At 53.4% G+C, this 26,513-nt stretch overlaps 1 protein-coding gene and 1 long non-coding RNA gene across 3 annotated transcripts; both read right to left on the reverse strand.

Annotated features, from left to right (window-relative positions):
- Nucleotides 1-238: 238 nt before the first annotated feature.
- LOC122457116 lies at nucleotides 239-5,935 on the reverse strand. The gene is made up of 3 exons (XR_006276459.1): nucleotides 3,309-5,935; nucleotides 2,522-2,631; nucleotides 239-917 (listed from the first exon to the last, which is right to left on the reverse strand). It is a non-coding gene; the product is annotated as an uncharacterized LOC122457116 (long non-coding RNA).
- Nucleotides 5,936-5,941: 6 nt separating this feature from the next.
- On the reverse strand, nucleotides 5,942-26,501 carry STRIP1 (striatin interacting protein 1). Of its 2 annotated transcripts, none has more exons than XM_038379695.2 (21): nucleotides 26,345-26,501; nucleotides 22,565-22,634; nucleotides 20,885-20,959; nucleotides 20,042-20,176; nucleotides 18,825-18,945; nucleotides 17,538-17,606; nucleotides 16,329-16,435; nucleotides 15,547-15,674; nucleotides 13,365-13,547; nucleotides 12,912-13,129; nucleotides 12,308-12,373; nucleotides 11,988-12,051; nucleotides 11,300-11,371; nucleotides 10,715-10,789; nucleotides 10,150-10,247; nucleotides 9,112-9,238; nucleotides 8,899-8,999; nucleotides 8,229-8,295; nucleotides 7,678-7,782; nucleotides 7,228-7,432; nucleotides 5,942-6,455 (listed from the first exon to the last, which is right to left on the reverse strand). In XM_038379695.2, exons 1-21 carry the CDS (start codon nucleotides 26,459-26,461, stop codon nucleotides 6,208-6,210), a joined length of 2,451 nt encoding a protein of 816 aa, XP_038235623.1. In that variant the 5' UTR covers nucleotides 26,462-26,501; the 3' UTR covers nucleotides 5,942-6,207. The 2 variants fall into 2 exon arrangements, with proteins under 2 accessions (XP_038235623.1, XP_043356300.1); XM_043500365.1 differs by lacking the exon at nucleotides 26,345-26,501 and adding an exon at nucleotides 24,827-24,886.
- Between the last annotated feature and the right edge of the window lie 12 nt (nucleotides 26,502-26,513).

A 26,513-nucleotide genomic window follows, 5' to 3' on the forward strand; every position in this document is an offset into this window, starting at 1 on the left:
TGCTGCAGGCTAGGACAGTGGTATGCCATGCATGAGATGGACACACCCCATAGGGCATGTGGAGTCTGGGGCAGCTTCCTTCCTGCTGTGTCAGATTAAGCTGAATGGAAAGAAGAGAAAAACAAGCATCTCTGGTTTCAGAGTAGCAGCCGTGTTAGTCTGTATTCGCAAAAAGAAAAGGAGGACTTGTGGCACTTTAGAGACTAACAAATTTGTTAGTCTCTAAGGTGCCACAAGCATCTCTGGGTATCGCTTTGGCAGGGAGTGAGGGAAATTCCATTCCAGCAGCCCCAAAATGCCAATTTCTCTCCAGCAAGCCTACCCATGGCTCCCTGTCCAGCCACTCCCATTTCTTCCATCGCCCGGCTGAATTAGAACTTGAGCGATCACAGAGCTGGAAAATACCCAGTCCAGAGAGTTGCAAAGACCATCGATCTTTCTGTTTAGTTTATGAAGTGCCAGGCTCCTTGTTCTGCCAGCAGTTTGAAAGAGGCAGCAAGGGGGTGCAAAGATCTTGTTAGACACACGTGGATCTTGGCAACTAACAGAGTGGAGCCAGCTGCTGGAAGAGTGTCAATGAGAAACAAATCCCAGCCCTGAGAGCCAGACACTGCGCTCATAGCCCTGCCTTGGGCCATGGAGCAAGATCCCAAGAGACAAAAGTCCCCCGCTGGGCCCTTGCCCAAACCTGAGTTTGGCACCACTGGCACTCTCAGCTGAGAAAGAAGCCGTGGCCGGAATTACAGAGAGCTGGAGGCCAGGCGTGTAGCCCCTCACCAGGGTGCTGTGGCGGGCCTGGAATGAGCCCTCGGTGCAGACTTCAGGTGCATTGGCAAAGCACGAGTGGGCCGGGCAGGATCAGCGCAAGGTGCTGCACGTGGGAGTGAGGCATATGAGCAGAACAGGAGGGAGCAGTCCTGGAACAGAAGTGGAGGAGCTGCAGGTTATGACTGAGGAGCATCCACAGCAGCCTGCAAGGAGCCCGGCACTGGGCCTGCCGCTTGGACCTGAGGGGCTCTGGCAAAGCTGGGGGTCAGGATTGAGGGGCATTGTGGGAAGAATCTGCTCACACAACCTTTATCCTAGGCACCACTGCATCCCGCTCTTCTGAGCCCTGAACTCCACAAGAAAAACAGGTGCGTGTCTGCAGCATGCATGCAGCCGCTCCTGGAAGCCAGCCCCAGAGAGTCAGGCTCAGAGCTGCCGGCCCATGGAGAAAGCTCCCAAACTAACCCCCACGCTGATCCAGCAGCGCTGGAGTGCGAGGAGGTCACGCCAGCCTTGCCTAGCCTTGCCTTGCTTTTAACACGGCCACGAGCTGCAGATTTAAGGGCTTGTTTTCCTAACCCCTCCCTCACCTGCTAAGGTAGGGGTGGCCAACCTGAGCTGGAGAAGGAGCCAGAATTTACCAATGTTCATTGCCAAAGAGCCACAGGAATAAGTCAGCAGCCCCGCATCTGTTCCCCGCCGCCCCCAGCGCCTCCCACCCACCAGCAGCCCTTTCCCCTCCCTCCCCGCACCTCCCAATCAGCTGTTTCGTGGCGTGCAGGGGGCTCTGGGGGGGAGGAGCGAGGGCACGGCAGGCTCAGGGGAGGGGCGGGAAGGGGTGGAGTGGGGGGCAGTGAGTAGTGAGTCCCCCCCCGGCACATGGGAAAGTTGGCACCTGTAGCTCCAGCCCCGGAGTCGGTGCCTAGACAAGGAGCCGCATATTAACTTCTGAAGAGCCGCATGTGGCTCCGGAGCCACTGGTTGGCCACCCCTGTGCTAAGGGGACAGGGCGCATCCCTGCCCCTACCCGAGCCAGCCCACTGATTTATCCCGGAGAGCCATTGCCGAGGCCTGGCCATGCCCCTCTGCTCTGCCAGCCTGCGCCATTGAGATGGGCTGAGAATAGGAGAGAGAGTTAGAGGGGACAGGAGATGCAGGGGCATGGGGAGGGAGAGGCTGGAACTAGAAGTTTGATCAGAGTTGGGGGGCAAAGGGGGGGGTTGCAAAGGGCCCCAGCTTGGCAGCACCATACCAAGACTGCAAACTATAAGATCGATGGGGAGATGTGGGGGTGGAAAAGGAGGGGACCTGATCTGGTTGTTAGATTCCTAGCAGGGGAGCCAGATCTCACTGTGTATCTAATGCACTTAGCATTCACGTGTCTACAACCGGGCTTTCTTCCTAGCTGTGCCAAAGGCTGTAGCCTGGGGTCACGGCCCCCTGCTATCTCTGTTTCCCCCCCTTTGTAATATGGGGATAATGTTTGAGGGCTGCTGGGGTGGGGGGGCTTTGGCAGGAATCAAGCTTTGGCTTGGAGGCCCAGTAGCAAAGTGGTAGGGCAAAGATCACTCAGTGAATCAGCATATCCCACGAGAAGGTGTAGCAGGAGGTTATCAGACAGCGTTGTACGGGACGGGCCAAGAGGACTAGCACCGTCTGTACAGATAGGAAAGGCTAGCAGGGTGCAGGAGTCAGAGTCATACAGTTCAAGGCCCGAAGCGACCATGAGCTCATCCAATCTGGCCCCCTGTACATCAAAGGCCACCAGCATCCGCACACAGCCCCCACCAACCAGCCAGAGACCACAGGCTGCGTCACAGGGTCAGAACAGGAGAAACCGAGATGCACTAGTGCCCCAGACCCCTGCAATGGCAAGGAATTGAGTGAGACAGACCCAGATGATCTCAGCAAGTGACCCACACCCCAAGCAGCAGAGCAAGGCAAAAACCTCCACGGTCCCTGCCGTTCTGACCTGGGCGATCGGCTAGACACCGAGCCTGAGGACGAGAAGCAGCCAGCCAAGCACCTGGGAGAGTGGCCGCTCAGTGCCACCACAGAGCCCTGGCCCACCCCACCCAGTGTCCCTTTTCCAGCCGTGGCCAGCCCTGCTGCTGCTTCCGAGGAAGGATTAAAAAAAGCCCTCCCACAATGCATTGGGGGGGGGGAAATTCCCTTGCTGGTGGCCAGCTGAAACCCTGAGATCTCCTGTTCCCAGGAGATCTGGGTTCAAACTGTAATCGTGTCCGACTCCCCCGGTGACTTTGGGCAAGTCCCTTCATCTTTCTGTTCCCATCTGTCAAGGACAGGAACCCCACCCTTTGTCTGTATAGACCATCAGCTGCTTGGGGCACGGGCCAGCTCTTGAAACATGTATGTGCATCACTTAGCACACAGGGGGGCTCTGATCTCAGGAGGTGCCGCTGTACCACATGCGAGGAGCTGTGGGGTATGCAGTGATTTCTCTGGCCAGGGGATGTAGAAGATACCCGACATTGTCCATCATTCCATATAGAGACTACCCACCTGCTTTAAAACCCTACCTTTCCACATCCATTCCTCCTCCCATCAAAAGGGCTCTGGCTCGAGGGCAAAGCAGATTTCCGTTTTTGCTGGCAGCACGAGCCGGGTTGCCAAATCGATTCTGTCAGTTTCGCCAACAGCAAAACATTCTGGAAGCCTGCGCTGGCTGACACCTCCCCGGCTGCTGCCTGAGCCAGAAACAACGGCTCCTCCATGGCCCCCAACCGCAGCAGAGATAGCGGGAGCAGGAAAGGGCTGGTCCGTGACTGCAGCAGCCATATGCTGGAAGATCCAGGAAAGGGAGTGGGACTGCATCAGAGGGGCTCTGAAGACAGAGCCTGGTTCAGGTATAACCCCAACCTCAAAGCACCAGCAGCCACATTCACTAGCACCGCGACCTCCCTCCTCCTCATCTTTTTAATCCACGTTTAGTTCCTTGCTCTAGCCTGCCTCAGTCATGCGGCTGGTACAGGAAGGCCAAGGAGCCAGAGGCAGGCAATTGGCAGCCCTGCCAGCCCCCACAGCACTGACAGCAGGAGACGAGTTTCACACAGCGAACTTGCGTCAATGGCAGCCACAGCACTACAAGCGGAGCTAGCCCGCGGGTCCTGACAAGCTGGGACAGTGCCCCGCAGTCTAGTCACTCTCAGGGCCTCATGCCCACAAATGGCCCACACAAGCCTTCCCCTGCTTCCCTTAGGAGGCCCCTCCACAGGCTTATAGGTTTCCCATGAAAGCAGATTTCCCACACTTGCTTTCACCCTATTCCTCTTCGTTGTCAGATGTGGGCGGTCATGCCTACTGGCTGGAGTGAGAGTCACACCTAGTGGTTAGTACAGGAGTTGGGAGCCAGGAATAGGAGCCCAGGGTCAGAACTGGATAAGGCAAAGCAGGAGCAGGGCTGGGTCCAAGGCAGGAGCAGGGCTGGGCACAAGTGCACCCAGAAGCTATCACAGCTGTGGGCGGATGCTTTGAGCAGCAACCAAACAGCTGCTGGGTTTAAGAGCTGGTCTGCTGACTCTTGCCACCAATCAGGCAGGGTAGCCAATGAAGCAGCCCACTGCAGGCCAGCTGTGCTCGTTAGGCTCTCCAGAGCTGGCTCTGCTCCTTGACATTAGCTAAGCACCTTTAAGACACCAGCCCACTGGCCACCTCACCCTCCTCTTCACTGGGGACATGTAGTCCCCACCCCAGCTTCAGTGGACACTTAGCCTAGCGATGCTCCTTGCCTCCCTCGTCTGTCAATCTCTCCAGCCCCCTGATCACCCATGCTGTTCTGGTCAGAACTACCATTTTATCCAGCCATGGACCCAGCAAGACAGGGCACATCCCACCAGAGCCATGTAGAGAGGGATCAATAACTCATCCCCACCCTTTGTGACCCGAACCTTCTAATGTCTGCCCTTGTCCCCACCTCACCCGCTGTGCTAGCACCTGGCTGTGGTCATGGCTGGCCTGCATGGGGATCGGCTGTATGAACAGACCCACGGGCGAGCTGAGTACACTGGAAACTCTGCCCGGCTCAGAGTAATGGGCAAAGGAGAAAAACCTTGTGTCTAAGAAGGGCTAAGGGTGGAGCAGCCACAGCTGCAAGCTAGGAAGGAGCAGGTTGGTCCAGCTGGCTGAACAGCCAGACATCCATTGCAGGCACAGCTACCGAGATAGGCTGGCCGACAGAGCCTTGGGCCCAAGGCCTGATAGAAGAAGGGGAGACTGGGGTGGCCTCAAGAGAAGAAAAGGCCCAATTGGGGAAGGTGGATCGGGATCTGCTGGATATCTGCAGGGAGGACCTGCTCCTCAGGAGGGAGGAGCCCCACACCTAGCTCAAGTCAAGTCCAAGCACAACAGATTGTTTAATGCAAAGAGTCACAAAGACATTAAAAACCTGGCATTTGGAGTTACACAGGAAGAATGGTTACAGGGCTATTTATAGATATGTACAGCTCCCCTGCGCCACCCAGCGGGGTGAGGCGGGAGAGCAGCCCAGCTCCACTTCCACCATATCCCCTGCATCGTAGCATCAGCCGCCTCGCTGCTAGGGGTCTTTTCTGCTATGCCCAGCCCTGGCATTGGCGAGAACACAGGCTGCTGCTACCCCTCTCTCCACCTACCTCCTGCACACACTAGGTGGCGGCACCGAGCCTGCTGCTCCCCACACCCTCTTCCTGAGCCCCTATGCCCCCCACACCTCTGCCTTAACTGAGACTGCTTTCCCCTCCTCTGTCCAGGGAAGGAGGGTAGGAAATGGCAGTGAGAAAAGGCAAGTGGCTAGAGTGATGCCATGCCCCTGGGTGAATCATCCTCAGTGGGGATTGAACCCGGGACTTGTGGTTCTAAAAGCAGGAGCCTCTGCAGCCAGAGCAGAGACCCCCTGTCAGTTGGCTGTAGCAGGCTCAACCACTAGAGGGGGGATAGAGCACCACACTGAGCGGGCAGGAGTGACTGGTTTGGGACTATAACCGGCAGCTACATCCAACCCCTGGCACTGAGACAGAGCACAGAGCCCTGTCTGAGCCAAGCAGAGGGGCCAAGGAACATGCTTCCCTCGGATGGGATCGGACTCTAGTGTCTTGGGGATGATGGAGGGGCTCTGTCCTCCCCCCAGACCCCTCACTGAACAGCGTGGAAGCCAAGCGACCCAGGAACCCAGTCGGCACAAGCCTCACCAGGAACCGCAGCGGCTGTCGGGTCCCTGCAAAGGCCCGTGGCTGGTGCTGCTGTGTCCTTGAGCGGATGGGATGAAGCCAGGTGGCCATCTGGAGGGGGAGGGAGGAACACCTGTGCCAGGCAGCCTAAGCCACACCTGGAACATGCCTTCGGCAGATGACGAAGAGGAGCTCAGCCATTCCCGGCACCCCCCCTTTGGCAAGTTAGCCCCAGCTCTGAGTCTCTGAAGGGCCCCCTCGTGTCACACAGGCATTATTGCAGCAGTTCTTCCCAGGAGATAGGTCTGGAGAAGACTTCCCTTTCTAGCCACAGGTCATAGTTCATCTGGAAATCCTCCGGCAGCTCCACCCTCTGGCCCAGCACACTCTGTAAACAGTTATCCACGGGCAGGAAGTCGGGGTTGCTGTGCGCCCGGTCGTAGCGCCGGGAGTTGAAGCGCTCGATGCTGGCTCGCAGGGCGCACTCCTCCGCCTGGAAGTCCCAGGGGCGCGCATCCAGATCTAGGGCAGAAGGGAGAGGACATTAGGCCTAGATAGCCCGGGAAAGGTCAGACCTTGCCTACCCTCTCCTCCCGGGGACAGGCAGATGCTCCTGCCCAGTCCATGCCTGTGAGTCAGGAGTGTCAGAAGACAAAAAGCCCCTTTCATTAGGAACCCCTCAATCAGGGCTCCCAATGTCACCAGTGGGAGTCAGGGAGGGAACTGGGCAGTTGGGTACTTTATGGCTTTTGCCAAGAGAGGGATACTGGGCTAAGCGCACCACTGAGCTGCTCCCATATTGCAGTTGGGATGGCACCTCCCCATAAGGGGAGGTTGGTACAGCTGCCCTGGGGAGCAAGTTCTTACAGCTGCCAGTTCCTGATAGCTGATGGATATAAACAGGAGCGGCTCAACCACAGCTGCTAGGTCCAATGCCATTGCCCACATCTTCAGGGTGGAGATGAAGCCTGCAGTGCTCCATCTTCACCCACCCATGCCATTCTCCCTGCATTCAATGCTCCATCTTTGTCCAGGCAGCTGTCCTCATCTGTAATACGGAAGGACAACCTCCTGGAGACTGCAGGTCCCAGCATGCAATGCTTCGCCTCCCCCCGTATTAAAGACCTGTTCTGTTTTATGCCAATTAGCGACACCCTTTGGGCTCCTGGCCAAGTGCCAGCCTGGCCTGCTATTGGGCAAAGTGAACAGATGCCCCCTGGGATAAGCACTCCCACTGGGTCGACCAACCCTGATGCAGCAGGCACGTGAGAGGCCACGGGGCGGGGGGGTATACCATTTCCATAGGCCCAGTCATCGTTGAGCCGGTGCCGCACTTTCTGGTAGATCGCGGACATGGTCTTCATGTTGCTTTTCCTCCACTGTCGCCCCAGGTACTTGGTCTGCACCTTGAGCAGCTTCAGGACGTAGAGCTGCATCATGGCTTGCTTCACCTTCAGGGCTCGTTTCAGGATGGGAGCCGACTTGAACACCACCAGCATCTAGGAGGCACACTGGTCACACCGCGCCGGGGGACACCTGCTCCCTCAGCACGCACACGGCTAATGCTGTGCCAGGCACATGTCCACCGAGCCCATCCACACACATCCCTGGCACCAGGGACAAGGCCTGGATCGAAGACTCATCCCACACTCCACTTGCGGAGGTTTTTAAGAGCTTTACACAGCCTCCACCCACACAGGTCTCTGCACCTCGTAGTCCCCATGCCCAGTGGACTCCTACTCACCATGGTCCTGGAGTGCTTCCACTTTGTCAGCTTGTTCAATATCCTCAAGAGGTTTATACAGGAGAACAGGTTCCGCCAGCAAAACTGATTGTTGTCCCCGGCTTCCTACAGGGAGAGGAGAGCCGGGTGGGAGGGTGAGCAGCCAGCTTGGGGGTGTGCCGCGCAGGGATGGGCAGGGCTGCCTGTGGGAGGAGGCTCACGCTGAACAGGGCCAACCTGAAGGACAGGAGTCCCTTCCCACCCACCCCTGCCCTAGCGCTAACTGGAGCCCAGTCACACATGCAGGGAGCTGATCTCCGGAAAGCCTGGGCTGTCACAGCAAGGCACGGAGCCCAGCACTGCCCCAGTCCTCTGAGCAGTAGCAGCCTGCCCTGGGGGAGGAGTGGATCCTGCTGGGTGTTTCCAGGCCTGCTCCCACCAGCTGGGCCTCCCGGTGCTGCAGAGAGCTCTCCTGGTTTCCCCTACAGCTCCCCTCTCCTCTGGCCCCAGCAGGGAAAGGACACGACAGCCAGGAGGGAGGCAGACCCATGGGTAGCCTGCAGGGCACTCACCAGACTCTCTGCCGTCAGCTCCGGGAGCTCGTGCACCACGCAGTAAGGGTAATCCAAGACCGAGATGCTAGAAGGAGAAGAGAGGACCTCAGCCTCTCCTACTTGCCGAAGCACAGCCCCAGCCTTGTGTGGGGGGATATCTGTGGAGTCCCCTGCACCCCTTGGGGCAGCTTCCTGAAGGATCCCATACTGGGTACAGCTGACAACATCCATTTACTGAGAATGGGCCACAACCGAGGGTGGACGTTGCTGGGGATTCAGGCAGCATGGAAGGGAGCCTGATGGGAGATATTAGAGAACAGCTCCCTTCCCGTGGGCCCCACGGCAGGAGCAGCGCTTGGGAGGGAGAGCAGGCGCTGGGTACCCCATTGTGGGTGCAGTACTGGGAGCCCTCAAGGCACCCCACAACCCACTCAGTACCTCATGCTGGGCTGCTGATTGGGGGGGCACCAGGTACCGCATGGTAGTGATGGTGAGGGACCCCATCAGGTACCCCACAAGGTACTTGGGTACCCCACTGCAGGGCCAGGGATGGGTGCCATTACAGTGCCCCATGACCCACTCGGGTAGCTCGCTGCAGGGTTAGTGATGCTAGGGGGCACCCCACTATGCAGCGATCCCACCCCATGGCAGGTGCAGAGTCAGTGAAGGGCCCTGGGCCCCCCGTTACCTGTTCTTGGCAGTGATGTAGGACATGATGTTCTGATTGAAGAATTTCAGGATGAGTGGGATGCAGTTGGCAAACACCAGGTGCTGGGCCATGTACTCAAACTAAGAGGAAAGATAAGGGAGGCAGATAAGCGAGCAGATCTGAGCCCCCCTCCCTCCCGGTGCTGCATGCTCCCCCAGTGTGCCGGGGGGCGGGTCCTCCGCCCAGGTTTACCTGATAAACATGATTCAGCTTGAAGTGTTTGAGCAGCAGCAGCAGCAGGGCGGAAATGGCCTTGACAATGATCTCTTTGTGCCGGTTCACATCCACGCCCAGCTTCATGCTCTGCAGCACCGTGGTCCTGGAGGACAAAGCCCCAACCTCAGCCCCCTGTCTCAGGAAGGGGGTAACCAATCCCCAGAGACAGCCAGACCATAACCCCGCCAAGGGAGTACAGCCCACAGCCAATTCCCCCTGCTCTCCATCTCCACAGCCACCACTCCGTTGTCCCCTGAAGGCCTTTCCTGCACCTCCAACTCTCATGCTTCCTTTAATTAACGAATAAAGTTTCCATGGTACATTTTACCCCAAAGATCCCAAGGTGTCCAGCCAACAAACTCATCTCTGTGCCTAGTTTGGAGCCACTCCATCCCACCACTGAAATGCGGCCATCTCCGGGGCGGATGGCATCAGCAGCTAAGGGAACATGGGAATGTTCCACAACAGCTCAGGGGAGGACAAACCCCATCTCGGATTGAAACCACAATTCAGATTGGCACAGCAACTGGAATCAGGCCAGGACGCTGGGCTAACCCGCCCTGGAATCTGTACCAACATCTCAGCAGAAAGACAGCACCTCTGCTAGCACAATGCCCGCAGTGCTGCAAGTTGTGACTCAGAGGGAAGGTGCTTCCTACAGTCACCAGCACCGCACACAATCTTGGGTGTGAGCCAAAGGTCTCCCCTCCAAGCGAGGGTCAGGCCTAACCCTGCTTAGCGTGAGAGATCTGACAGGATCTAGGGAGTCTAACTCCAGGCCATTTCCTAGCTCAGAGTTAAGATTCACCCTCAGTACAGGAAACTGAGTCACCTGCCGCAGTCCGGGTGCTGGCTAAGACTCCCCAGCTCCAACACAACCAGCCAGGCCTTAAAGCGCTGCCATGCAAAGCCAGGAGGGGCCTTCTACTTACTAGAGACCTAGTCACCCCCATTATCTCACCCCCCATTCACCCCGTTGTGGGCTTCTCCAGGCCACCAGAGAAGGGCACTCACGGCATCTCCTCCGGCAAGACGTCTGCGAGGATGTTAATGGAATCCGTCTTGGCTTTGGAGGTGGGGGCTGCGGCCAGCAGGATCTTCAGCAAGGCAATCTGTGGAGGGCATCCAAGAGCTGGGTGAGGGCGGGAAGGGCCTCCGAGGGCAGAAAACAGGGCTGGGAGTGCTGACGCAAAGGTGCTTAATGGCCCTCAATTCAGCACTCAGTGGAGAAAGGCGAGAAGATGCCACCAGGCATGTGCCAATGAACAAAGAGGGAGCACATACCAACGGGCAGGGGTGGGCTGAAGTCATGTGACTGGGGACATACTCACAAGCAGGGGCAATCAGGCACTTGTCAGGAGATGGTTCTGAAGCAGCAGAAGACAAAATCAAGCACACACCAATGGACAGGGAAAGGAGAAGTGATCCGGTATGACTTGGCACCTACCAGTGGAAAGGGGCTGAGATCATGGGATCGGGCCCACCCCAGTGTAAGTTTGGTGAGGAGAGCCCAGCTGTACTGGTCAAGGTGGGAAGGGACGGGGCTCGGCCTAGGATCAGTAGTGTGGCCACAACTCACCATGTACTGGGGCAGACTGGGAAGGAGGCCCTGGTACAGGGTTTCCGTAGGAACTTGCTCCACTTCCTCTTCCCCCTAGTACAGAGATGAGAGAACCTCGCCCTGAGAACGTCTCCAGCCCTCGGCAGGTGGCCGATTTGGATTGCGGTGCAGGGGCCTGCCTGGCTCATGGCTCTGCAGAACCAGACATGAGCACAACGCGGCCTCCCAGGACACAGGGCCAGCCCTCCCCTCCCCCAAAGGACAGCCTAGCAGTCACACAGCAGGCTGCCACATAGGGCTCAGAGCTCGTGAGGGGGAAGGAACCTCCCCCCGCAGGTTACCCTTGAGCAAACCTCTGGCTAACTGAAGGCGCAGCAGTGACAGACTCCTGCATGCAGTCTCCTCCTCAGGGGATACAGGATTGGCAGGGTCCCCGAGGACATCCATCCACCGACCCAAAGAAACCCCAATCGGTAGCTCTGCAGGCCCCACAGCCAGCCCCCCCCGGCCTCCTCCTCACGCTCCCCAAAGAGCCACTTTACGGATCTGCCTCCCTGCAGTGTGCGGACTCTCCAGAGAGGGGTGCACCCCTGTGGCACTCACCCCAGAGAGCGGGGAGCGCAGGTATTCCTCTTCCATCTGAACCTGAACCTCTGCAATCGACGTGTACTTGTGCTGCGCAGAAACAGAGTAGGGGAGGTTAATGTCACCGGCGCGGGGAGAGTCCCGCAGTCCCTTCGCTGACAGCACACATGCCACCAACTGCAGCCCACCCAGAAAGGAAGCCACAGACATGCTTGTGAAAGCAGGTGCCTGTAACATTTTATGACTATTACATGTTCTGTCCACCTGACTGTTATGTTGTTTGCTACCTGCTCACAAGGGATTAATTCCAACAGGAAAGCGAATAGACCTTTCTGGTAACCCTCCACTGACCACCACTCAGAGGGTGACCCAGCAGTCTGGATGGTCGTCAAGCTGTAGCTCACGAACGCTTATGCTCAAATAAATTTGTTAGTCTCTAAGATGCCGCAAGTCCTCCTTTTCTTTTTTACAGCAGGGGAAGGGGCTGACCTAGTTCAGGAGACCCAGGGCAGACAAGGGAACTTTGCAGGGGGGAAGAGGGCAGTCCTGGGAGAACAGGAGAGAGGCAGGCTGGAGGCCTGGCACCTGGATGGGTTGCACAGTCTGGGAGGATCAAAGGTACAGCCGGCCCTCAACTGGCGGGAGGGGTTAGAGGCACCCGCACACACAGGCAGCGTTGAGGGGAGCCCGTGAGGGGGGCACTCACCAGTTTCAGGGTTCGGATGCTCTCATGGATGGGTCTGGGCAGCCCCACCACCGTGTTCGTGTCACTAGAGAGAGGAAAGAGCCAGACTGACATGGAGGCTGAAAACGCCCCCTCCTCCTGGTCAGAAAGGAGAGGATCCATTTCTCCTAGAGGGTAGAGAGCAGCCACTGAGCTGTGGAAAGAGCCCGGCGGAGTCTTGTCCATCGGCTGTCGCCTTGCCAGCGCATCAGCACATGAGGCCAAAGTGGGATGACCCACAAACTGGCTCTGCCCAGGACCCAGAGTTTGTACCTCCACAGCCTGGCTCTGCTTTAACTCACCTCCCCAGCGTGTAGCCGATGAACTTGCTGCGGCTGGATTCCAGGAACATCTCGATATCCTTCTCTCTGCGGGAAGGAGGAGACCACTTACCACGCAGTCAGGCTCACGCCTTCCACCGCTGCCGTGGTGGAGAGCTCCCACGTAATTACAACCAGGAAGAACGAATCAGCCCAACAGAGCTTTCTCGGGTCAAGTGAGATTCAGAGACAGCAGACCTCCCGCCTCCACTCCAAAGTCCCACTCCAGGAGGGTCCCCACCCCTAGGTGAGCTCCAGAGAACAGCACTGCAGCCAATCTTGTCTCTAAGACAACAGCCAGGCTGGGCTCCAGTGTGGAACACGATAACCTATCGTTGCTCCAAGATAATGCCACCACCCTGGAAGCTCATAACACTGGGGTGGTTGATCTTGACAGCCTCACTGCTGGATAGTTCCTCAAGGGACCCATCTGTATCCTGAAGGATAGTGGTCTCCATCTGGGGAGCGGAAACCTGTCTCGCACTTTAACCATCACCCCTCAGTGTTCATTAGACAAGCCGATGGCAGAACGCTGCCAGGGGCCTGACACAACGTCAGTCCTAGTAGTCCTGAGGAGACAACTCACCTGACCTTGGGAGCCCAGGGCAGCCCCTTTGGGCAGGCGAGTCGGTCAGTGGGAGGGTGCTGGATGGGTGGAGGCATCACCTCGTCTCGTTCCAGGGGGAACGTCTCCCCCTCGAGGCTGCTGTCATCGTCGTTCTCCTCCTCTTCCTCACGGGAGTCGTCAGCTTTGTAAGGGTCCCGCTCGTTGAAGGCATCGAGGTTGTCTTGCTTAATCAGAGCCTGGAACCAAGGGAGAAGGCGGCTGAGTGGGGAGCGGTTGAAAGTCAGATTGAGAGACATGGGGAGACAATAACTCTGGGGCGCAAGTCACCCCAAGATCACACCTGATTCCCCAGCATGCCAAGGGCAAGAAGCTGGCTGCCCTGTGTTACCCTTGTTAATTTCACTGTCCCCTTGAGGGCAAGGTGACGTTCGCTCCATGACCGCCCCCGATCTCGCCCAGATTCAGCCTCACCTTGTGTTCCCGCCGGCCCCGTTTCTGCTGCTGTTCGATCAGGTCGGAGGCCGACGCCGGTGGGGACGCAGCCCTCATGTTGCGGATTACTTTGATGCTGTCCTCTGGAAGTGGTGGGAGGCCCAGTATCTCCCGTTTCTCGGCCTTCATGGCTTGGAGCTCCTCAAAGCCTCCCAGAGTGCACTGCAACACAGACGCCCCCCACACACCTGGGATTGTGACTGCGGCGACCACATGGACAAGCACCCGCCGGAAACACGGTGTACGGGGTTCGCTCACTCGTCAGAGCTCCAAGCACCCAACGCCACCTGGCAGAAAGTCCACGTGAACAGATCCCCGAGACAAAGAGCTCTGCCCGTAAACCTTATGTATGGGGTCTGTTATTTAGGGTCTATCTAGGCTAGATCCTAGAATGTCAGACACTGGACTGCTCAGTCTGAAGACAGCCAAAAAGCCAATGGACAGAAGGCACCACTGGGGTTCTAGCTACAGGACATCACAGATCCAGTGAAATGAAGGGCGCACTTTCCTTTGGTCAAGAGGCCATTCAGGAAAGAGGAGTATGGTCAAGAGGTGGGAGCACAGAACTGAGAATCAGAAGCTCTAATCCCACCTCTCACACCATCTCCCCTCTATGACCCCGAACATCCAAAACACTTGGCGCCTCAGGTCTCCCATCTGTACTGTGGGGATAACACTGGCGACAGGCTTCACAATGTCGTGAGAGGATCTCTATGGTGCGCTCTGTGAAAAGCACAAAGGGATTCTGCCCCAGGGCCCTACCATTCTACCTCCTCTGAAGGAATGGAGGATCTGCTACAGGAACCCACCAGTATTCAGCACAAGGGCAGCTGGGAGTTAAAGGCTCCAGGAAGTCAGCATAACCCTTGTTATTCATACACGGAAACTGCTTTCAGCTTTGACAGCTGGCAATGTGTTTAGCAACACAGGGAAGGGGAATTTAACAGAAAATCGACCCTGTCAATAGCTCCCTGTAAACAGATTATGGAATTTCACCTGCTCCAAGCCACAACTTGCACTGGAGACTGTCTACATTACAGATTGACACCGTGTTGAACTCACATACCGTTTGTGTCTAGCCAGTTATCACACAGTTCCTCATTTCCAGGATGGTACAGGGACATGACCCTGACCGTGAGCAGAGCTGTCACACACTTGTTCCAATGGTTAATTACTCTCACTGTTAAAAATGTATGCCTTATTTTCAGTCTGAATTTGTCTAGCTTCAATTTCCAGCCATTGGATCCTATTAGACCTTTCTCTGGTAGATCAAAGACCCCATTATTAAATACTTGTTCCCTGGAGTTCTTATGGACTGTCATCAAGTCACCAATTAACCTTCTCTTTGTTAAGCTAAATAGATGGAGGTCCTTGAGTCTATCACTAGAAGACAGGTTTTCTAATGCTTTCATCATTCTCGTGGTTCTTCTCTGCACCTTCTGCAATTTATCCATATCCTGACTGAATTATGGGCACCAGAACTGGACACAGTATTTCAGCAGCAGTCGCACCAGTGCCAAATACCCAGATCCCAGAGATCACAAAGAGAGATAAAATAACCTCTCTGCTCCCAGTCTGTTTATGCATCCAACGATGCATTAGCCCTTTGGGCCACAGCATTGCACCAGGAGCTCATGTTTACCTCATTGTCTATCTCAACCCCCAATCTTTCTCAGGATCACTGCTTCCCGGGACAGAGTCCCCCATACTGTCAGTATAACCTACATTCTTTGTTTCTAGAGGAATACAGTTACATTTAGCTGTATTAAACGAATATCTAGATGGCTCGGAATCAGGTGACCCATTCTTTTCACTCTTTACCACTCCCCCAATTTGTGTGTCACTTGCAAACTTTATCAGTGATGATTTTATGTCTTCTTCCAGGCCAGGGGATAAAAGTGTGAAATAGCGCAGGGCCAGAACTGACCCCTGCAGGACCCCACTGGAAACACACTCACTCCACAACGATCCCCTGTTTACAATTACTCAGCTGCATCTCAGGGCGGATGTACCAAGTTCAGCATAGGACAAGACAGTCAGGGCCCCTATCACTTGCTTCCAGCCAAATCGGCCCCAGATTAGATGCCAAGGAAAGAATCACTTGGATGATGGCTTTAGAAACCTTGTTCCAACTCCCCTGCTCAGACCAGGGGATTCTTACCAGCGCAGTTTTCCAGAGCAGCAGCAGCACCTTCTTCATGGGGAAGTGTGGGGCATGGCCGCTGCAGAATTTGGTCACCATTCCAAAGAGCATAACGGAAAACGGCTCGTTGTTATACAGCGGGGCCCCTGGAAGCAAACACACCGATGACAGGCCGGCTCGCCTGAAGAGCGCCCACCCTCCCATCACCACCTCACTCTCGGGGCAGAGCTCCAGCATGTTCCTAACCTCACCATTAAATCCCCTACATGCTCACCCCCGCCCTCATCCTCTCTCCAGCCAGCTCGTCTCCTCCCTTCTGAAGCCCAGGACCTACTGTATTTGCTTACAAATAATTCCGATGTTGGGCAAGGATGGCCCCAGAGACCAGACTCCACAGCAGAGATACAGCACAGGCAATGAGAATGCTGGCTTCCTTTGCTCTGCCACCTCCGGTGTGGCTTAGCCGTGCCCCAGAGGAATCCTCCAATAACGGCAAAAGAATCCTGTCTCCATGGCCCATTCAGGCTTTGGCTGATTTGCCAAGACAGACAAGAAGACTGTTGGGAATGGATTCTGCAGAGTGGGCCCATGTTGCCTGGGAATTGGAATGGGCCCCAGTAATTCACTTCACACAGGCCACTGAACTGCTGTAAGAGGAGGACTGCTGGTCACTACCGAACGGGCCAGATTTGAACCACTGCAGAGATTCCAGGCCCCGGCTCATCACCTTGCAGGGAACACTGCTGTGTTCTACCCACCCCACCGTTACACACCCGGGACATTCCAGGGGAGGATCCTACCTAGCTCTGCTCGGAAAGTCTGCCTAATGGTCTTCCACTCAACCTTGTCTCCCTCAGCCTCCTGCCGGACAGTCTCTACAATCAGGTACATGATGTTCAGCAACACCCTGCAAACCACAGAGAGTCAGACAGAACCGTGGGATGACCAAGGGGGGAGCAGGTCTCAGAGGAGCTGCCTATGACCTGCTGGCTCCACCACCACTAAGAAAGGCAGTCATGTTCTGCTCCCATTTGTCAACATCCCGCAGGAGAAACAGATCCGACTCAAGGGGACTAGAGCTAGATATCGGAGCTGGGGGTAAGAAACCCTCTGGAGGAGTGTTACCCAACTCGGGGGCGGTGGGGGGGAAATCACGAGATGTTGAACATCTTATTACAATCTAAAGCAAAGAAACCCTCTTCCCCCCACCCCCCCCCAAACCAGGTCCTTCAAGGTCATAGAGTTTAAGGCCAGAAGGGTCACCATGATGATCAGTCTGATCAACTGTATATTACAGGCCATGGAACATCCCCCAATCAGCCCCGCACCAAGCCAACAACCAGATTTAGACCAAAGCGTTACAGCCCTCAGAAGACTAAACTATCGTGTGGCACAGGCAGAGAACAGGTCAAGGATCTCCTCTCTGGTGACACACAAACTAACCAATTATCTAGGCTCTGCATCGGCATCACTGATACACTTTTTACTCTTCCTAAATAAAAGAGGGTCATGAACATTTTTAACTTCAGATAACGGGTCACCAACCTGAAAAGACTGAGAAAGTGTGCTCCACTCCTCACCCCTTTGCCCCCCCCGTCTTTTGACCCCGTAGTAGTAATTCACTGTGTACATGGATTAAGAGATAGTCTGACCCTGTATGGCAAGCCCTACTGGTCCATCAGTTCAGTATCCAGCAGCAGCCTGTACTTGATTCTGCAGAGATGCTAACGAGCTTAGCAGTCTACAGTGCTTTTCGAGCCCAGAGCGCAACACACTTTAACAAAGGTGGGTGTCATTAGACCCATTTTATAGGTAGGGTAAATGAGGCACAAAGAGACCACAGGGAGTCAACACTCTGGAAATGGCACCGATCTCTAGCCCTCTCTGCGGGACTGCACTGCTTCTCAAAGGAAGGAAACAAATCCCATAATGCACCTGCCAAAGCTCCTTTCTGAACCTCCAGGCCTTCAGCTTAGACCCTCAACAGCCTGTCCCCATCATTTACTCACCTCAAATCTGTGCTGTCGGCCAGGGAGATGGCGGGCTTCCTCACGGCACTGCTGCAAGCGGCGCTGTTACTGAGGGAGGAAAGAGACTCAGACCCTCAGATCAGGCTGCCCACATCTCCCTCTGGGAAAACGCAGCTTGGATGGTTAACACCACCATAAACAACCAATTAAACCACACAGGATCGCTGCTGCTGGACTCTCACACATGACTAGAATCTACTGATGCCAAACACTGGAAGCCTCCAAATCAAACTGGCGACACAGGGAGCAAGCTCAGAGTCCCTGGGAAAGAATACGATTCTCTCCTAGGGGAAAACTAAATCACATTTAGTACTTGCTGCAGCAGCGCTTCTTAAACATCTCACTAAACCTCCCCCAGAACTTAGCCCCATTTCTCAGATGGGAAAACAGACACAGCAATGCAGTGATTTGCATCAGAGCCAGGATTGGCATTCAGGAATTCCTGGCTCTCAGAAACCCCTCCCTCAAGTGCAAAGCTCTCCACTCCGGAGCCCGCTGCTGACGTGAAAGGGCTTCGTCCTTAGCGGATTCTCCCCCCAGGTGCCCATCAACAATGGACTCGCAGTCTACGCTCAGGGCAGACCTAAGGCTGCGCCACATCTAACATGCTCACTGGGTAAATGGACTAACCCCGGGAAGAACCTCCAGAATGGGTGTCTGACCATGTGTACACCTCCCTGCCCCTCTTCCCATTGCAGAATAAAAGCGTTCTGGAGAGCATGCAGGAAGAGATCACTCTTTGCAAACATGCCTTTCATCATTGCGTGAGCACGCTTCCTTAGGATGGCAAGGAAGTACAGCTCAAGGGACTGGAAATGGGACAAAGAGTCTTTCCACTAGAGATCTCCAGTTCAAATCCAGCCCAGCTGCCACCAACTGACCACTGGTTGGAAGCAGGTGGAAATTCAGTTCCTAGTAGCCAAAACCCACCCCCACCGTTGGCAGCCTGAATACAGAGACCGAGGACCAACTGGACTGAGCTAGAGGCAGTATCTCCAGGACACGTGTGAAGCACTCTGAAACTTGCAAAACTCACTACTGCCTACGTCGCCCCTGGTCCTTGGAGCCAGAGCCCAATCCGACTCCCGCTGAAGTCAACAGGAGCCTTCCCGCTGACTCCGACGGAAACTGGATTGGGAGCAGAGAGCTGCTGGGAAGTGCACATCTTTCACAAACTGGAAAAAGATCCAGGTGGAGCAGTTCACGCTCATGTTATCAAAACTCCTTTGGCATAGCTTTTCATATCCCCAGTCCCATGGTACTTACTCAATCTCCATGTTCAGAAGCTCCACCAAAGCGTTGAAGGTACCAACTTCCAGTAACAAGAAAATGTTATATCGCATCCAGGCTTGAACTTCAGCCTCGGAGCCGCACTCTCCAAAGGTGCCTGTAATAACGGTATTATTGGGTCACCTTTCCACCAAGAATCTCAGCGCACTTCACAGACATCCAAGCAAGCCTCAGAAAGCCCAGGCGAATCTGATCCACGGATTACAGACAGGAAAACAGGCACTGAGAGGGGAAGAAACTTGCTCCTGGTCTCAGGATAAAAAAAAGAAATCATTGGCTAAGCTGGGCGAAGAATCCAGATCGCCCAACTCCCATTCCAGTACCCCATCTACTGGGTTAGTAGTTGGACAAAAGTATTTAAGAGAAATATTTTTCCATTGAAACGATCCATTTGGATTTAAAGATTTCCCCTGAAGCATTTGCAACCCAAACGTTGCCACATTGAGCTAGTGCAGGGGAAGCAGCGGCCAGATTCTGGCCCCGGCCCATACGCGCTGATCTGATATAGGGACTGTAAAATGGACACAACCGCCAGAGGGAGGATTCCCCTTGCTGTGGCAGCTCTGTAAGGCTCAGGTGCATGGCCCCATGCTGCCCACAGCATAGGGGACAGGCCTGGGGGTAGGAAAGGGAGTAGGGATAGTGCTCAGCACCATGGCCATTCTGCCCTGTGGAGCATTCCACTGGCAGACAAAGGGAGACTGCTCCAAGCCCCCAAGCTGCTGTTAATTTGACTGGGGCCACATCAGCCCTCAGAGCAGGAAGAACGTGGGTATTGCAAAGGCAGTTTAAACAGCATAATTTTTTATTATTAATTATTATTAGAGGCACCTTTGGAAAATGCAGCTCTGCAGCTTAAATCAACTTTTGCCCCAGACTCTCCTGGGCTACCCCTTATGTGCTGTGCTTAAGAATCGAGCCCCTAAACAGGAACCCAACTAGAAATAAAGGTGAAAATGACTCATCGATTTCGCTGCCCGAGCCAAGTGAAACGCACAACAGGTAAGATGGCAGCAATCGTACCAAGTTAATTCAGATCGAACAGTTGCAGGTGCGACCAGAGACATGAGGAGGGAAGCTGGTATTAAACAGTTGGTTTCTAACCTGCGTGCCCGTGTAATAAAAATTCTACACAGAAAAGTTAACAGGGATTTCAGAACAGGACCAATTCTTCTGCCGACATTGCAACATACCTTGTGCAACGTAGAGGATGGCTCGGGCTACCTTGAGCCTCTTCTCCCTGGCAGTGACCTCCAGCCCGTCGAGGAGTCGCATGGCATGGGTTCGATGCTGGTTGCTGTCCAGCTCAGTCCATTTTTTATCCAGAACTGAAAAGCCAAACAGCTAATTTTGTGAGAGGTTGCTCCCCGCAGCTGGAAGAGGATGTATATTTCTTCCCCTCTCCAAAAGCCAGGAAACTATGAAGCAGTTACAGCTGCAATTTTTTCATAGTATGCAAAACAAATAGAGGAAAATTCAGAGCATTCAGCATAAATGGAGCATCAATTTGGACAGCGTGCTCATCACAGCCAGGGGACAAGGCATAGGTATGTCTGATCATCAAAGGGCCAGGCAGAGGGAACTGTCTGCCTTCTAGTACAGCACAGAATTAATCAGACTCATCTGTCTGATTCCACATCAGCAGTGATCAGAAGTCAGTACTGTCAACGACCTTCATAAAACGAGATGGTTGTTCTTAATGGACAGACTTCCACATCTTACAGCACAGCCACAGTTGGCACCAATTAACCACCTAGCACATTTTGATAGACTAAGTGCTGATTGGGCCATGGACACTAATCTACTCTTTCCCCTTCAATTCACAGTGAGGCACATTAGAAGGTGTCCTGTGAACACTCACAATATCTGTTAGCAAACGCTACCTAAGGTAAACAAGGAATCAATGTACGTGGCTTGTTCCTTCCTTCTGACACAGGGATAGATGCACATCAATACTTCTGTCTCCTATTATCTAAGTTCTACAGGTGACAACGACTCCACAGTACGATGTGGGAGAGAGAAGACAGTTCTCTTACCGTGGACCCTAAAATCTTCCTCAAAGCATTTTCGATTCAGCTGGAACTCCGGACCCTCCGTATAGCTGTATAGTTCTGCCAAGAGAGCATCACTGGTGTCTGCTGGTTGCCAATTTCATTTCTCCATCCAACCAGAAAACACCTACCAAAAACTAACCAGTTCTCAGCTGTGAAACTAAGGAGCACGGACCTCACTTCAGTCATATCACACTTAATGTTTATTGGAAGCTGTGATAATTAGAATCTGTATGGTTTTACTTGTCACCTGGGAATTGCTGCTATGGGTTTTTTCTACACATACTAATTATATTAATTTATTTTTTTTTAAAAAGATTTCTCATCACTGAAGTTTTCTACACTTAGGGCCCATTGTTTTCAGTTTTTATTTTATTTAATTTTCCAGGTAATTTATCAGTGTTTATTACCATAGCAACAAAAACAGGTGAAAAATCAATGCAAAAATATTAGTAATTTTTCTGGGTAAATATCGGGGTTTATTTTGGTGAACAGAAAGATGGGGGGGAACTATTCGGTAGATTAATGCTTTGAATTCCGTTCATCAATGTGGTTTGCTGTAAAACTAAAACAGAACTCAAAAACACAATGCCACCTCTGAGTAAGAAAACAATACACCTCTAATCCCGAAATAAAACTTTTCATTTGAATAAACGGTTTACTGTTGTAGACTTAGAACTATTCGCCTAAAAATATTTATATTTAATAATTGGGTCACACTATTTGCAGCGCATACACTCAACTTCATCCTTTCTCCTGTTTTTTGGGTTTTTTTAACTTTCGAATACTTCCTTGTGTTCTGAAACGTATTCTGATACAGATTTTCGTTTTCTTCCTATGTGAGTGTGTCAAAATATTAAACTGCTATCTGCTAACAACTTGAAATGTGTACGTGGTGGGTGTGAGATTCATCAGTACGTTCCAATGTGCATGCACTTCAGAGTTGGCGTGCGTGCCTGCCTGTTTGTTTGTTTATTGTGTGCATCTTCTAGACTAATACATACTCTTACTTCAACAGGCAGCTTTGCATATACACACAAACTAATGTATTATCATAATACATACATCTCATGCAATGTATTGTATTTGCCTAATAAAACAAGTTTTTTTTTATATATTTGAATGATACAAAAGTAGGGTGAAAAATCAGAAAAAAAATGAATAATACTTTTTGTAAAACCTGGAAATTTTTCAGTAAAAATCGGTTTAAACTGAAAACCAAGCGGCTTATGTATACTCAAACGCTCAAGACATAAAAGATCTCAGAACAATGTTTTACATAAGTGAAATTAAATAGAAATTATTTTTGGTATTTAAAATATTATTTCTAGTGAAAAGAGTTTATCTGGATGTAAATTTCTCAAGTATTTGGGATCCAAACACTACATCCACTAGCATGAGAACTGAAAGCTGAAACTGACAAGCAAGTCAAGTGAAACTGATTAGCCTGGTTGTCCAACATGGGAAATACAAAAAAAAAAAAAAAAAAAAGCAGGATATATGGCAAAAATTAGTTAATTAAAACTAACAGAATTTTAACAAAGCGTTATTAAGCTAAAAACAGTCATATGAAAAATATATTATTTTTGAGTCGATAGCGTTCTTTTACTGACCAGTGAGCAAAAAACAATACGTTTAAACCTAATGGTTAAATTATTTCCTTACCCGACAGCTCTGCAGACCATCTATCTGTGTCTGCATATTCAAACTCCAAGTCTGGGGATTCGGAATAGCCCTGATGGCAGAAGGAAAACAGTTTTAATGAGTCACTATTCAGTAAAAAGAAAAGGAGTACTTGTGGCACCTTAGAGACTAACCAATTTATTTGAGCATAAGCTTTCGTGAGCTACAGATCCAATGAAGTGACCTGTAGCTCACTAAAGCTTATGCTCAAATAAATTGGTTAGTCTCTAAGGTGCCACAAGTACTCCTTTTCTTTTTGCGATTACAGACTAACACGGCTGCTACTCTGAAAACTATTCAGTAAAACAAATTCACTCTCCGTAGCTTTCAAAATTCATCCAGTTGCAAGTTCAGTACAGTATTTTCAGTCTAACAAATATGAAATTTATCAGCACATCAACAGTATCAAGGTAACCTACTAAAATGCCTTCTGTATTTTGAATGGGTGTAATATTCAACATTTCTTATTCCTACCCGATTGTGCAATGTTACTCTGTGCTGCTGAAAAATCATGTTCCATTGAGTTGTATTTCAGTGGTGAGTGACCCCTGTTTGTATATAGCCTATAAAGTACTCTGGGATCCTCTGAAGGGAAAAAAGAAAAGGACAGACAGAGACAAACACCTACAAGATCTCTATCATGCATTCTTACAACTACAATACCCACCTGCTGAAGTGAAGAAACAGATTGACAGAGCCAGAAGAGTACCCAGAAGTCACCTACTACAGGACAGGCCCAACAAAGAAAATAACAGAACGCCACTAGCCATCACCTTCAGCCCCCAACTAAAACCTCTCCAACGCATCATCAAGGATCTACAACCTATCCTGAAGGATGACCCATCACTCTCACAGATCTTGGGAGACAGGCCAGTCCTTGCTTACAGACAGCCCCCCAATCTGAAGCAAATACTCACCAGCAACCACACACCACACAACAGAACGACTAACCCAGGAACCTATCCTTGCAACAAAGCCCGTTGCCCACTCTGTCCACATATCTATTCAGGGGACACCATCATAGGGCTTAATCACATCAGCCACACTATCAGAGGCTCGTTCACCTGCGCATCTACCAATGTGATATATGCCATCATGTGCCAGCAATGCCCCTCTGCCATGTACATTGGTCAAACTGGACAGTCTCTACATAAAAGAATAAATGGACACAAATCAGATGTCAAGAATTATAACATTCAAAAACTAGTCGGAGAAGACTTCAATCTCTCCGGTCACTCGATTACAGACCTAAGAGTGGCTATCCTTCAACAAAAAAACTTCAAAAACAGACTCCAATGAGAGACTGCTGAATTGGAAATAATTTGCAAACTGGATACAATTAACTTAGGCTTGAATAGAGACTGGAAATGGATGAGTCATTACACAAAACTATTTCTCCATGTTATTTCTCCCCCCACCCCATCCCACCCCCCACTGTTCCTCAGATGTTCTTGTTAACTGCTGGAAATAGCCTACCTTGCTTGTCACAATGAAAGGTTTTCCTCCCCCCCCCCACTGCTGGTGATGGCTCATCTTAAGTGATCACTCTCCTTACAGTGTATATGATAAAACCCATTGTTTCATGTTCTCTGCGTGTGTATATATAGATCTCCCCACTGTATTTTCCACCAAATGCATCCGATGAAGTGAGCTGTAGCTCACGAAAGCTTATGCTCAAATAAATTTGTTAGTCTCTAAGGTGCCACAAGTCCTCCTTTTCTTTTTGCGAATACAGACTAACACGGCTGCTACTCTGAAACCTTTGAAGGGAAAGGCATTATGTAAAATTTTATATAGCCACATGCTTATTTAATCCTAAAATCAGAGCAGACTAGTCTGGACCAGGGAGCTCTCAGATCTGGTCAATTTAGAATAAATGTGAAGCACTCTGAAAGTCTGGGATGCTACCACAGTCCAAATCCTCACCCTCACCTTTAAGTACGAACAGAATACAAAAAATAACTAAGTAAGTAAGTAAATAAATACAGAGTAGAGACAATATTGCTGATGCTGGAAAAAGAACAAGACTGCAACAAGATGCAGTAGCTTTAAAAGAAACGAACCTAAGCCATCCACATGTTCCCTTGGCTAAGCTTTATATGAATCTTGTACCATCTGCTATCAGAGGATAGGATGCACCTTTGGAAAAACAACGAGGAGTCCGATGGCACCTTAAAGACTAACAGATTTATTTGGGCAAAAGCTTTCGGTGGCGGGGGGGGGACGACACTTCTTCAGATTCACCTTGGGGACTGGGATCAAATGAAACAGCAACATCCATTTACTCATTTTAAGGCAGTGAGTCTCAACCCATTTATTATCGTGGTCTCTGTGTGTGTTATTGGGCCGCATCTGCACAATATATATCCTACCTGTGGGGCCCCGAGGACGTGACGGGGCGCCGGTGTGCTGACTGGGCCGCCAGCGGGCAGGGGAGCTGAGAAGCAGGGGTCACTCGGACTGGGGCTCAATCTCCCAGGTACGGACCGTGTCACCTTTCGAGTCTGGCATCGATCCCCCCGACCCAGGGACGTCACTCCCCCGAAATCTGGGTCGGGGGCCGCTCTGAAGGCCCCCTCCCCCTAACACAAGCGGAGCAGCGGCTCCAAGGTGCGGGCCGACACCGAACACCCGGCCCCGCTTCTACACCGGTCAGCCCCCCGCCGGCCTGGCGCCCAGACACCGCGCCGATGGGCGCTTTGCCTGTACGGCCACAGGCAGAGCCAGCGAGTGGCCGGGCTCCAGGCAGGTACCAACCGGACCGAGGCCCCAGGCACCCGGGGAAGGAGGCTGGACCCAGTACCGAGACCCTCCCGTGGGGGGTGGGTCAGACCCACTGACACCCAGAAGGGGGGGGGGGCTGCTCCATTCGGAACCGGTACCCAACCGCCCCGCCCAGAAGGGGGGCGGCTCCATTCGGAACCGGAACCGCCCCGCCCCTCCCGTCCGCTCCATTCCGAGCCGGAACCGGAACCGGAGCCCCCCCCGTCCGCTCCATTCGGAACCGGAACCGCCCCCCCGTCCGCTCCATTCCGAGCCGGAACCGGAACCGCCCCGCCCCCCCCGGCCGCTCCATTCGGAACCGGAACCGCCCCCCCGTCCGCTCCATTCCGAGCCGGAACCGGAACCGGAGCCCCCCCCCGTCCGCTCCATTCGGAACCGGAACCGCCCCGCCCCCCCCCGTCCGCTCCATTCCGAACCGGAACCGGAACCCCCCCCGTCCGCTCCATTCGGAACCGGAACCGGAACCGGAGCCCCCCCCGTCCGCTCCATTCGGAACCGGAACCGCCCCGCCCCCCCCGTCCGCTCCATTCCGAACCGGAACCGGAACCCCCCCCGGCCGCTCCATTCGGAACCGGAACCGGAACCGGAGCCCCCCCCGTCCGCTCCATTCGGAACCGGAACCGCCCCGCCCCCCCCGTCCGCTCCATTCCGAGCCGGAACCGGAACCCCCCCCGGCCGCTCCATTCGGAACCGGAACCGCCCCGCCCCCCCCGTCCGCTCCATTCGGAACCGGAACCGGAACCGGAGCCCCCCCGTCCGCTCCATTCGGAACCGGAACCGCCCCGCCCCCCCCGTCCGCTCCATTCCGAACCGGAACCGGAACCGGAGCCCCCCCCGTCCGCTCCATTCGGAACCGGAACCGCCCCGCCCCCCCCGTCCGCTCCATTCCGAACCGGAACCGGAACCGCCGCCCCCCCCGTCCGCTCCATTCGGACCCGGCGGACCGAGGAGGGAGCAGGGCCGCGGCCGCGCTCTCACCTCCGAGTCCTTGCGCTGGTTGCGGTTGAACTCGCGGCCCTTCCCCGCCGGCAGCAGCCCGCCCCGCTGCTTGTTGTTCACCATCAGCGGCCCCGGCCCGCCGCCGCCCGGCTCCATCTCCGCCCGCCCGGGCCCCCGCCGCTCTCGCGCGAGAGGAACGCGCAGCTCC

The sequence above is a fragment of the Dermochelys coriacea genome, chromosome 21 (assembly GCF_009764565.3).
Source record: "Dermochelys coriacea isolate rDerCor1 chromosome 21, rDerCor1.pri.v4, whole genome shotgun sequence".
Classification (NCBI taxonomy): Eukaryota; Metazoa; Chordata; order Testudines; family Dermochelyidae; genus Dermochelys; species Dermochelys coriacea.

What these genes read in the sequence shown, in the direction of transcription:
- STRIP1 (XM_038379695.2), bottom strand. Translation starts at nt 26,461, where the DNA reads ATGGAGCCGGGCGGCGGCGGGCCGGGGCCGCTGATGGTGAACAACAAG. An exon ending in CTTCTGAACATGGAGATTGA is followed by an intron (nt 17,607 to 18,824) that starts GTAAGTACCATG and finishes TTCCTCCCTCAG; the next exon opens with TAACAGCGCCGCTTGCAGCA. An exon ending in AGCTGACGGCAGAGAGTCTG is followed by an intron (nt 7,783 to 8,228) that starts GTGAGTGCCCTG and finishes CTCTCCCTGTAG; the next exon opens with GAAGCCGGGGACAACAATCA.